This window comes from Caretta caretta, chromosome 8 (assembly GCF_965140235.1).
Source record: "Caretta caretta isolate rCarCar2 chromosome 8, rCarCar1.hap1, whole genome shotgun sequence".
Lineage (NCBI taxonomy): Eukaryota > Metazoa > Chordata > Testudines > Cheloniidae > Caretta > Caretta caretta.
In genome coordinates, this window is record NC_134213.1 from 52784165 (window position 1) to 52796752 (window position 12588).

Here is a 12588-nt window from a genome sequence, read left to right on the forward strand (position 1 = left end):
GGATATTTTATTATCATTTATTGTTTGTTCAAGTAGTGTTGATAGGGACCTTATATAAATATGGAAAAAAAGTTTGAGAACTGTAGACATTCTCAATAGCAGTCCAGAACTGGGATAGCAGTGAAGAGCCTGTGTTACAGGGCAGGATTAAGGTACACATGTGCAACTGCCTATAGGATACTTGCCTTTTCTATTCCTGGCTCTCACCAGTTCTGTCAGTCCGTCATTTTTAACAGCACAAGATTTGCTCAGAAAATGAACTAAAACATTTAGTTCATCTCTCTGAAATTGATGAGGTTTTACTGTCTAGTTTCAAGTCTGCTTGGAAGTCTTCTGCTTTTGTGTTTATTTTTGTTAATGAAAGAACTCAAATTGTTATGCAGTTTTGGTACTTTTGCTCTGGAAATCTCAGTCTCAGGTGATTCGTTGTAATTAGCTTATTTGTTTGAAGCTCAAGGTGAATTACAAGAGGTAAATCTCCAACCTTGTCTGCACTGACCACAGAAACCCAGTTACAGCATACTGAGGTATAAAGATGCTAGTGTGATTTATTTTTTTCCTGGTAAGTGTATAGTGGGTTATGCTAAAATGTCACACTAAATGGATTATGCTCCAGCACCAGATTATCATTTAGAAAGGGGCCTAGGCTGTTAAACAGTGCTGTAAAAATGTATAATTTAATATAACTAAGAATGGCCAACACTGTGATTTGAAAGTGAGAGTCAGCACTGTTTTACCAAGAACTATAAACAAAATCCCACGGTTTCAAATATCAGTAACAGGCAGAACCCAGGGGCCTTGTGTCCTTTGCTTTAAGCTGTAGGCTGAACAGTAAATCTTGTGGCAAGAAGTCTTGCCATTTTGGCATGTGATACGTCCAGGTATCATTTGATGAGTAGTTTTGTCACTGTGGAAAACCATTTTAACTTTTGCAACAAGGCAGACTCTGCCAGCATCTAGATGGCTCCCAACCCAACTCCCACTCAGTTGGGTAGCAGGTTGCTGCAGTTTGAAAACCATTTCAAAATCTTGCTCTAGGTTTTTTTTTCTTCTTTTTCTGTTGCTTACAACACACTTTATTGACTTTACATACTGTTTATTTTTAACAGGGGTTTATAGAACTGAACCCCTCAGTCTTGTACCTGCAGCCCAGTCCGAAGCAGGAGAATGATGGATCGTCGGGGACAGACCTTCCCTTACAGGAACAGGAATCTTTCTATGAAGCCAGCAGGGCAGTGAATCCGGAGCTGAATGAGAGCGAACCATATGCCCAGGTGGGAGGTTTTTAGCTCTTCTGTGTCTAATACAAGATTAAAAACAGCTGTTGTGTTGGGAGACTCTGGTGGGTTGGTACACTATGTTTTAACCCTGTGGTATAAAAAAGCAAACAGGTGCCATAAGAATAAAAATGTTTCAGATGGGACACAAATAGATCTCCTCATGCTTGCCCTTATCTTTTATTTTTCTGCCTGCTTGTCTGTTCTCTTGACAGCTCTTGGGTACTCCCTAAACTTCTAGGTATAGAGTCCTCTTTGCTCTGAGACTCCTGTTCTACTTACTCTTTGAACTCAGACCTTTACTTGGCATTGAGTTCACATATTGTATCTTGGAATCAGCCTTGACTTCAGACTTTTCCCTTTCTCATCTTCTGTGTCTTTACTTGCTTTCCTCTTATCTGTTCATGTGCAGTTGCAGTGGAGCAGCATGAATTGCATTTTTGAGTGTGTAGCATTCAGCCATCAGAGAAGCACACCATAAGCCACCTAATAAACACCCTGGCATGGCTTATTGCTATTAAAATTTGGCTTGTTCATCCTAAATTTAGTTTATTAAAAAACCCCATGAAAACCAGTTTTTGGGCATGGGGAGGAGTTGGTCTTACATAACTATTGTTCCACTCCAAAAAAAAAAACCCCTTCATCATAATATTTAGCTCTTATATAGCACTTTTCATCATTTGACCTCCAAGTACTTTACAAAAAAGGAAAGCATTGTTTTCCTATTTTGAAAAGCGGGAACTGAGGCACAGAGGGCCAGCGACTTGTCTGTCACCCAGCAGGCCAGTGGAAGAGCCAGGATAGAATCAGTGTCCTGAATCCCAGTCCAGGGCTCTCAATCCACTAGGCCACACAGTGGTGAAATATTTATTAACCAATTTTGTCTGCTCTTTTCTTATTTCTTTCTTACAGGCTTTTCTGTGGCACACTTTATTAGGGCATCTGAGCACCTTTTGAGTAGATCATAGAATCGTAGGACTGGAAGGGACCTCGAGAGGTCATCTAGTCCAGTACCCTGCACTCATGGCAGAACTAAGTATTATCTAGACCAGCGGTTCTCAAACTTTAGCAACCTGAGGACTCCCATTTTGATTTAAAAATTTTTGCAAACCCCCAAGTTCCCTGGTCAGCCCCAGGCCCTGACCCCACTCCACCCCTTCCCCCAAGGCCCCAACCCTACCCTGCCTTTTCCCACCCCCGCTCCACTCCTGCCCCGTCCCCACTCCTCCCCCTCCCTCCTAGCTCCTCCTGCACACCGGGGAACAGCTGTTCTACAGTGTGCAGGAGGCACTGGGAGGGCGGGAGAGGAGTTGATCAGAGGGGCTGGCAGCCCTGGACTTGATTTCGTCCCCTCCCCCGAGCGCACCCTGTCCCTGCTCCTGGGAGGGTCGGGGAGGAGTTGATCAGCAGGGCCTGTGGACCCCATTCTGTGGACCCTAGTTTGAGAAATGCTGATCTAGACCATACCTGACAGGTAATTGTCTAACCTGCTCTTAAAAATCTCCAGTGATGGTGTCATAAATATAAAGGGAAGAGGAAATCCCTCCTGGCCAGGGGAAAGCTCCTCTCACCTGTAAAGGGTTAAGAAGCTAAAGGTAACCTCGCTGGCACCTGACCAAAATGACCAATGAGGAGACAAGATATTTTCAAAAGCTGGGAGGAGGGAGAGAAACAAAGGGTCTGTGTCTGTCTGTATGCTGGGTCTTTGCCGGGGATAGACCAGGAATGGAATCTTAGAACTTTTAGTAAGTAATCTAGCTAGGTATGTGTTAGATTATGATTTCTTTAAATGGCTGAGAAAAGAATTGTGCTGAATAGAATAACTATTTCTGTCTGTGTATCTTTTTTGTAACTTAAGGTTTTGCCTAGAGGGGTTCTCTATGTTTTTGAATCTAATTACCCTGTAAGATATCTACCATCCTGATTTTACAGGGGGGATTTCTTTATTTCTATTTACTTCTATTTTTTATTAAAAGTCTTCTTGTAAAAAACTGAATGCTTTTTCATTGTTCTCCGATCCAAGGGTTTGGGTCTGTGGTCACCTATGCAAATTGGTGAGGCTTTTTATCCAACATTTCCCAGGAAATGGGGGGGTGCAAGTGTTGGGAGGATTGTTCATTGTTAAGATCCAAGGGTCTGGGTCTGTAGTCACCTAGGCAAATTGGTGAGGCTTTTTACCAAGCCTTGTCCAGGAAGTGGGGTGCAAGGTTTTGGGAAGTATTTTGGGGGGAAGGACGCGTCCAAACAGCTCTTCCCCAGTAACCAGTATTAGTTTGGTGGTGGTAGCGGCCAGTCCAAGGACAATGGGTGTAATATTTTGTACCTTGGGGAAGTTTTGACCTAAGCTGGTAAAGATAAGCTTAGGAGGTTTTCATGCAGGTCCCCACATCTGTACCCTAGAGTTCAGAGTGGGGGAGGAACCTTGACAGATGGATATTCCATAACCTCCCTAAGCGATTTATTCCAGTACTTAACTACCCTGACAGTTAGGAAGTTTTTCCTAATGTCTAAACCACCCTTGCTGCAATTTAAGCCTGTTGCATCTTGTCCTATTCTTGGAGGTTAAGGAGAACAATTTTTCTCCCTCCTTGTAACAATCTTTTATGTACTTAAAAACTGTTATCATGTCCCCTCTGTCTTCTCTTCTCCAGACTAAACAAACCCAATGTTTTCAGTTTTCCCTCAGGGGTCATGTTTTCTTGATCTTTAATCATTTTTGTTGCTCTTCTCTGGACTTTCTCTAATTTGTCCACATCCTTCCTGAAATGCGGTGCTTAGATATTGCATTGTTCCTTGACCTGAGTATTATAGGAACCATTTTTTTATCTCTCTCATAATATAACTAATTTAAAACTAGTGTAACAAATCTAAAATCTAAGTGTTCTATTTTAAACACAGTGCACAGTGCCTAGCACAATGACCCCCCCATCTTTATTGGGGCCTATAGGTGTTACCATAAGACAAATAACAAATGATGATGCTCTGCTCTCAAGCAGAATGAGAGCAGTGTGTCTGCATTTGGAATCTTATAGCTCATTACCTTGCACAATATAAATATCGTATATGTACTGTACCTTACTACTTTTGCTCATGCTCTTTTGAAATAATATATGTTATGGGTGAGTCCTTGGTTCACATGGTGGATGTCTCTCTATATTTTTGTACAGTAACTTATGTCAAATACAATAAATCTTTTAAAATCAGAATTAAAAAAACCAAACAAGCATGTACAGGTGAGCTGAAATAAAGTTACTGTTCTCTTTCTAGAGATCTCGGGTTGATGAGAAGGATGCAATGTGCTTAGAACCTGAAGGAAGAGTACAAGAACATGCCTGCTCTGTGAATTCTTCTCTCACTTCATGGGACTCACAAGGCAAAGACTACAAAAATTACCAGGAAAGTCCAAATGGAGAGCCCAGAAAGCCAGAACTGGAAATGCAGGTGAGGTTGGCGTTTTTTCCAAAACTGAATAACTTAATTGAGGTTGAGATGAGAAACTGTCCCTTTATCAGCTTGCTGCTGACATTAGGATTAGAAGCAATTCCAAAAAGCATTTGGCAATATGTATACCTGCAATAAAGGGTAAGGAAGAATAGGACATAGAAAGGAGCTCCCCGGAGGAATCAAGTGTTGGTGACAATTTAAAACTGCTGTAATAAAACTGCAAACTTTAAATGTTGTTCAAGAGATGTTTGCAAAGGTTGTTAATCTTTATACTATAATTGGCGAGGTATTAGGATAGGAACAGTTTTGGCAATGAAATTTTGCAGGCTTCTGGATGACAATATGAACTAGTGTTAGTGGAGAAGAATACTCTTGAGCGAATAAGTGTTAACTTACTAGCATGCATTTTGTTTAAATGCAAACAAAAGAAAACAGTGGAATTGAATCTCCCTAGAAACCAGATTCTGTACATCAGAGTATTCCTCTCCTCCACAGAAAGGAGCAAATGGTACACGTGCTGGAACCCCATGTCTTAGGACAAAGAATGGTATTGTGGCAGTGCTGCTAGTGTGTACTGTATTAAAAGCTTCCAGGCTTAGACACGCAATGACTTTTCTGTCCATTTTAAAGTACAGTAGATTCCATTTCACTGGGAACCGAGTGGTTGCTTATAAAAGTTGCCATTTATCTGAAGGTTGCTAGTAAGCAGAAGGAAGACTTGTGGGGCTGCAGCCAGGGAAGGATGCACTGGGACATGCTGAGCACCCTGGCCTGGCACCGGGGGCACAGGCTCAGCATGTCCCAGTGCATTCTTCCCTGGCTGTACAAGTCTTCCTTCCGCTTACTAGCAACCTTCAGATAAATGGCAACTGTGGAAAGCCTCGCATCCAGACTGCAGTGGCCTTCCCAGCTGCTGCCCTGTCTGCAGCCTACTCTCCCAGCCACAGGCAGGCTTGTGCGTCTGTAGCCAGGGAAGGCATGTCAAAAAGTTGCTATAAGAGACCTGCCTGTTGCCAAAATCCAAGTCTCGTTAACTTTAAAGTCAGTGGGATGGGATTGGTTCCTACCCATATGTTCCTATTAACTGGAAGTTGTTAAAATTAGGATTGCTATTAAGCAGTATCCAATGTAACTATCAAACCTCACCGAATCTCTTCTGAGGCTAAATAAGAAGGGGCTGCAGGTATTTAGAAAATGGAAAGATGGACAAGGATAAGGAGAGATGAATTCCATTCTCTGCCCTTTATTGAATGGCTTCTGGATTTTTCACATACCCTCATAGAATATCAACTTGAGTTAGTTGCTTTTTTTTAAAGGAAAGTCCTCATCTGGAGATGCCACACCTAGAGCTGGTGTCTGTGATCTCAGACATCTGGGATGAAAATTGGTTGCCTCTGCAAACCTTAAATAAGCAGACTGGTATTGGCCATGACACCTTGCAGTTGGATACTGTGGTATCTTCCAGCCAGACCTCCAGCCATGAAGGAAGAAATCAGAGCCTGCAAAGCAAAGAGCAGCTGCAACAGGTTACTTGTAATCTTTCGGGGAGGGAGGGAAATGGACAGATGCCCCATGGTGACATCCTAAAGGGAATTAAACATCTTGTGCATGATGCACAGTAGGCTGCATATGCTGATTTAATGGGGAAACCTCGCCAACACCCTAAAGCAGAAGTGTGTATGAAGGGATACTCCATTTTGTCCAGATCTGTGATTTCAGGGCTCCTTTCTTGCTGGCCTCGTACACCAACACAATATCAAGTTTTTTTATGTGCCTGAAAAGTTTTTTGTTTGGAAATAAAATGAGAGGTTTAGGTCCACTCTCAATTGAGGATTATATAATTGATCCTTTAATGCTATTTCTCTCTTGGTTGCAATTTTTGCCAGGTTTTCCATATGTTTCTGCCCCTCCCGCTTTCTCTCTTCTCCACACCCACTCTGGTGGGTATCTTAGGTAGGGCATTTTGCTGCTGCTGAAGAGACTTGGGATGATGTGTGGCCATTTTTGGATCATGTGAACATGGCAAGGACAGCAGTTGAAAAGTCAAAATACCCAATCCAGGAGACACTGGAACTGGGAGAAGTCCTGGAGCCCAACGGGGAACTGAAGGTAAGCACACATTTTCTGGCCCGGTATAGTGGCTTATTTTGTTTTTAAATTATTTTAATATTCCTGGAAATATTTTTGTTGGTCTTTATTAAATTGAAACTTTAGTCCAAATGAGGCACAACTTAACAAGATAATCTACCTACCTCTGCATCTAGGTTCTTACATTGGTGCCCACCACCAGTTTGTCTGAGTGTCTTCCAAATTAATCCAATTATAGCAAGTAACGTGAAACAAAATGTAATGTCTCATCCTAATTCAGTGCCTTTGTATCAGAGAACCATCCCATGCTTTGGTATGATTGGCAATCTCTGCTAATAGACCGTGTGATCTGCAGGAGTGGGTTGAATGGTTCCAGGTACGTCTAGATTCTCCTACAGAACTCTGTGGGGAAGCATACATATCTCCTGTCTGCGCTACGTCTCTCTAGTCAGTAGTGTTGACCCTTCCTTTTCATATATGCTAGTGATGATGATCATAGAATCATAGAATATCAGGGTTGGAAGGGACCTCAGGAGATCATCTAGTCCAACGCCCTGCTCAAAGCAGGACCAATCCCCAACTAAATCATCACAGCCAGGGCTTTGTCAAGCCTGACCTTAAAAACTTGTAACGAAGGAGATTCCACCACCTCCCTAGGTAACGCATTCCAGTGTTTCACCACCCTCCTAGTGAAACAGTTTTTCCTAATATCCAACCTAAACCTCCCCCACTGCAACTTAGACCATTACTCCTCGTTCTGTCATCTGCTACCACTGAGAACAGTCTAGATCCATCCTCTTTGGAACCCCCTTTCAGGTAGTTGAAAGCAGCTATCAAATCCCCCCTCATTCTTCTCTTCTGCAGACTAAACAATCCCAGTTCCCTCAGCCTCTCCTCATAACTCATGTGTTCCAGTCCCCTAATCATTTTTGTTGCCCTTCGCTGGACTCTCTCCAATTTTTCCACATCCTTCTTGTAGCGTGGGGCCCAAAACTGGACACGGTACTCCAGATGAGGCCTCACCAATGTCGAAGAGAGGGGAATGATCACATCCCTCGATCTGCTGTCAATGTCCCTACTTAGACAGCCCAAAATGCCATTGGCCTTCTTGGCAACAACGGGCACACTGTTGACTCATATCCAGCTTCTTGTCCACTGTAATGCCTAGGTCCTTTTCTGCAGAACTGCTGCCTAGCCATTTGGTCCCTAGTCTGTAGTGGTGCATGGGATTCTTCCGTCCTAAGTGCAGGACTCTGCACTTGTCCTTGTTGAACCTCATCAGATTTCTTTTGGCCCAATCCTCTAATTTGTCTAGGGCCCTCTGTATCCTATCCCTACCCTCCAACGTATCTACCTCTCCTCCCAGTGTAGTGTCATCTGCATGATAAAGGGTAAGAGGGCAAGGAAAGAACCCAGAAAAGAATCTTTATACTATATAAATGTAGTTAGCAATCCAGACTCAGCAGCTTTATATTAGTGTAATGCTTGGGCCTGATAGTGGTGAGTGCTTGTCAGCTTCCACAGAATGACTCTCTGGTTGTTTGTTTTCCCCTGGCATGCTCTTTGTGTGACCAACTCTGCTGTAGGTGGGAAATCTGTAGAATCTATTCAGTGTAGTTTCACACTGAGCCCGATCTTGCATCCGTGAACTCAGCGGGAGTTTTGCAGTTAACTTCAGTGGGAGGAGGAGCAGGTCCTATGTTAACAACTTTAAAAGTACGTCTATGGCTGAATTTGAAGCTGCTTAGTCAATATTGCCAATGCCTCTGACTGCTTGATGAGTTAGGGGATTGAAGTCAGGACTCTTAATAGTCAGGTTGGGGAGGATCATTTGTGGGATGTGGAGCACAAAGTGAGCGCTGATAGTTAGGTGGTGATAATAAATAATGACTATCTAATGGTATAAGTTAACATGAATGCAGAGTTTGGGATGTACAAGAGGAGGGAATAGTGGAGGGGCATAAATTGTTCTAATGTTGAAGGCAGCAGAGGGATCAGGAATGATCAAATACCTGCAAGTTTTTTGTGCATTACTACAACTCGTTAACTGTAAGGAAGAGGTGGTTAGACTATGATGAGAGCAGTTCTAGTGGGGTATCAGAAACCAGATTTGAGAGGATCAGGGGAAGAGCTGGAAAAAATGAGGGTAGGAAAGGTGGGTCTAAATGGGGTGGAGATGGGTGAGGCTTTGTGAGAGCAAAGAGAGGTTGGGGTGAGGAAAGTGGCGCTAAGGTAATGAGAGAAGAGCAGACAACCTAGCTTGTGCAAGCAGAGGTGAGGAGACGAGAAGGAGATCAAAATGGATGATGTGAGAATGTGGAGTTCCTCATGTACTGACTCAGATATAACTACATAACTATTAGACAGCTGATCATGTGGCTTTAGGAGCGTAAGAATCTCCCTACTGGAGCAGAACAGTCCATCTAGTCCAGTATCTTGTCTGACAGTGATCCCTGTCAGGTACTTAAGAAGAAGGTACAAGAAACTTTGTAAAGGAAAATTATGGAAAAAACTTCCCCTAGGAGAAGATTCTTCCTGGTCTCCCATCAGTTAGTAGTTGGCTTGTGCCTGGAGCCTGAGGGTTTCTATCCTTTGTGCTTTATCTCAGTTCACTGTGGATTGTTCTCATGCATTGACTTCTGCATATTGAGCAGAGATTTCCATTGAGCTATTGACATCAATGGCCATGTCTTTCCCAAGTGGTTGGTTAATTTGCACCCCAGCAATGTCGGTTAGTTCAAATTATTCTTTCCAAATGTGCATTACCTTGCATTTGTCAACACTGAATTTCCTTTGTCTATATATATGCTGCCTAGTTTGTTTACTATTTCAGGAGCTCCCCACAGTTATGTCTAGCCTTGACTATCTTAAACAATTTTGTGTCTACTGTAAATGTTATCATTTTACAGTTCATAGAAATGTAGGGATCTCAAGGTCATCTAGTCCATCCTGCCACGCTGAGGCAGGATTAAGGATATCTAGACCATCCCTGACAGATGCTTGTCTAACCTGTTCTTAAAAGCCTCCAAGGATGGGGATTCTGCAGCCCCCATAGGTAGCCTGTGCCAGTGCATTAACTCATCTTTATAGTCAGGAAAAAACTTAAGTTAGTAAATACAAACATCAGTCCCGGTACAGATCTGTGAATTAGGTGAACCTTTAAACTAGAAGCGAAGGTTTTATTCAACTAAAAATTGACTGAGCAGCCCACTCAACCTCAGTCCAAATTCCCTTGTGCTCACTCTGTCACTGCCAGTCTTGCTGTGCCTGGGGCCTCTCTCCACTCAAGAATTATGAGGGTTTTTTACAGCAGACCATTAATATCTTGCTAAGACATGAGCCGAGATGGAATTTTGTACATTGCAATAAGCAGCCGCCCTCCTTGGAGAATGTGGAGGAGGTGCTGTCTCTGGCCCTGATTTTGTGCAATTGGCCAAAAAAAAAAAAAAGAAACGTAGTGGCTAGAATTCCTTTCCAGCTATGTCTGGATGCTTAACTATATGGTGACCAGGACAGTTGATGAACTGTGGGTGCACTAATCTTGCTCTCTGCTCTGTTTTATATTTGATTGCAGACACCAGCCTCTCCTGGAGATTCACCAGATCCTGCTATTTTGTCCAAGTCACTGGAAGAGTTTTGTGTCTCCCTAAGCCATTCCCAGCCCTCAGCAGAGCCTAGCCAACTGGAGCCTGATCAGAACAAAATATCTCCTAACAAGGTCCAGTGTCTTACAGCACCAGCTGCTTCTGCCTCACTTACAACAGCACCTGTATCTTTGGAGAAGCAGAATGGTACTGTGGATTTGTCTGACTGGATTTTTAGGGTGTGTGAAGACCTGAAGGGGCATTAGTATGTGCATTCTACTGCCCAGTTTGAATGCTGGCCCTAGCTCTGTGATCCTGGTACTATGCTAATGGCACTGGTGGGTGGCTTCTGGTATTGTCTGAAGTCCATTATAGCCAGAAGCTGGGCTCAGGAATCCTGGGGCTAGGGCACTGGTGTATGCAAATGGAGATCTTGAATCTTGGCTTTTTATTGCCATCTGTCCATTGCACCAACAGTGACTGTGGGTTGATGCAGTACTTCAGGTTGGCCCCATGTGCAGAGAAGTGGATTCCTAAGTATTTTAAGAATTGAAAGACTTCTAAGAATTGAGGTTTATTCCTCTCTTGGTTCATTTCCCTGCCTTATCCAGATATTTATCTTCTGTTACTTTTGTCCAGCCCTTATCCTAGATTTTTTTGCCTGTCTGTTTCAAATGTTAGGATTTCCCAATATTAAATGGACTCTCATCTCCTGGCATTTAAGGGATTCCATGTAAGACCATGGAAAATGAGAGAGTGAAGCCCTTGTTTTTTCTAAAGCCCTCTGAGCTCCCATGTGTATGTCCTCTGAATCATAAATTGATTTTAATTTCACAACACCCCTTTGAGGTAATGAAATATGTATGCCCATTTTACAGCATAAAATAAGTGACTTGTCTACGGTTGCATAATATGTCTGTTGTAGAGCTGAGAATCCAGTTCTTCTGAGTCCCAGTCCAGTGCCATATCCATTAGACCATCCTTCCACCCTTGTCTCATTTACTATACAGGGGAAGTCATTCCAGAGAAGGTGAAGAATGAGGACCTCTGGAGGACCCAAGTTATCACACTGAGTAGCAGTAACAGCTGCACTAATCGAGGGGCTGAGGATAAGAATTCCCTGATCCTAGCTGCTGAGCTCCAGGTGTCAGAGAAGCTCTACATCCCTCGCAGTTCTCCTACCGCAGCACTGGGAGCTGCTGCACGCTTGGCCACCTCCAGTGGCCTTTTTCACTGGTTCGCTGTCCTGAGAAAGTTGGAGACATGAGGAGAAGGAGGAACCCCAGCTGTATGATTTCTCAAGAAAGGAGTCTAATTCACTTGTACTGCATCAGACAAGATGGAGAAACAAAGAAGATGCTCTTTGAGGGGTTGGTGCTCCTGTGCCATTTCTCTTTGGCCGTAAGAGATATTCATCCTCCTGATAACTAGAGCCTAGGGTCTCCTTGGACATGCCTGTGTATGGGATAAATGTTGCTTTTATTTTCAGTGGAGATGGTTATATTCCTTTTATTGTACTGCTGTGCAACAACTGTTCTTTTTAATATAGTGGTTTGAACTGTGTTTCAATGTTGTTGTGTTGTGTGTGTGTGTGTGTGTGTGTGTGTATAAACAGTCTCCAAAAGGTGGAAGAAGGAAATTGGGGTCAGATTTGGCAAGTCATGTTAGAAACAGACTATCTTAAAAAAAAACAAAACCCTCTTTCCACTCACCTCTAAACCAGCTTCCCCTCAAAAACAGGCATTGCCTTGAGCTTTGCAACTTATGACTTATTGTGAGTAAGGATTTTTTAAATGCAGTGGATCTATCACATAATCCTTTTCTTGGTAGTACAACTAGAGTCACATCGTAAGTCAGGCCATCCAGCCTGTGGTGAGCACTCCTAATCAGTAAACAGCCTATGTCATGCCCCATTGTCTTGCTGCGTCTACATAATGTTAAAATATGGTGGTGGTTCTTCAAGCAGATGCAGCTGTGTATTCAGTTTAGGTGTGCATGACCCCAGTGCACTGGAGCTGGAGAGCTCTATCTAGCAATACTTGTAGGGGTGGTGCTCACGCCATTGGGACCTTAGCCCCTCCCCTGACTATAAAAGGCAGCACCGCTTCAAGCCCCTCAGTTCCTTCTGACCACCTGTGGCTGGAGTCATGTTTCACTTCTCAGAAACGGAGAACAAAAGTGTGAACTTTTTCTTG

The 12588-nt window shown here is 43.2% G+C and overlaps 1 protein-coding gene across 3 annotated transcripts in view; it reads left to right on the forward strand.

Annotated features, from left to right (window-relative positions):
- Positions 1–11956, forward strand: part of TDRD5 (tudor domain containing 5) — a 35382-nt gene extending 23426 nt beyond the window's left edge. For all 3 annotated transcript variants that reach the window (XM_048861902.2, XM_048861904.2, XM_048861903.2), the window contains 6 exons: positions 1110–1274; positions 4545–4718; positions 6038–6247; positions 6675–6830; positions 10384–10600; positions 11404–11956. In XM_048861902.2, coding sequence (XP_048717859.1) covers positions 1110–1274; positions 4545–4718; positions 6038–6247; positions 6675–6830; positions 10384–10600; positions 11404–11660 — 1179 coding nt within the window. In that variant the 3' untranslated portion in view covers positions 11661–11956. The remainder of the gene's footprint in view (positions 1–1109; positions 1275–4544; positions 4719–6037; positions 6248–6674; positions 6831–10383; positions 10601–11403) is intronic.
- The last annotated feature ends 632 nt before the right edge of the window (positions 11957–12588 follow it).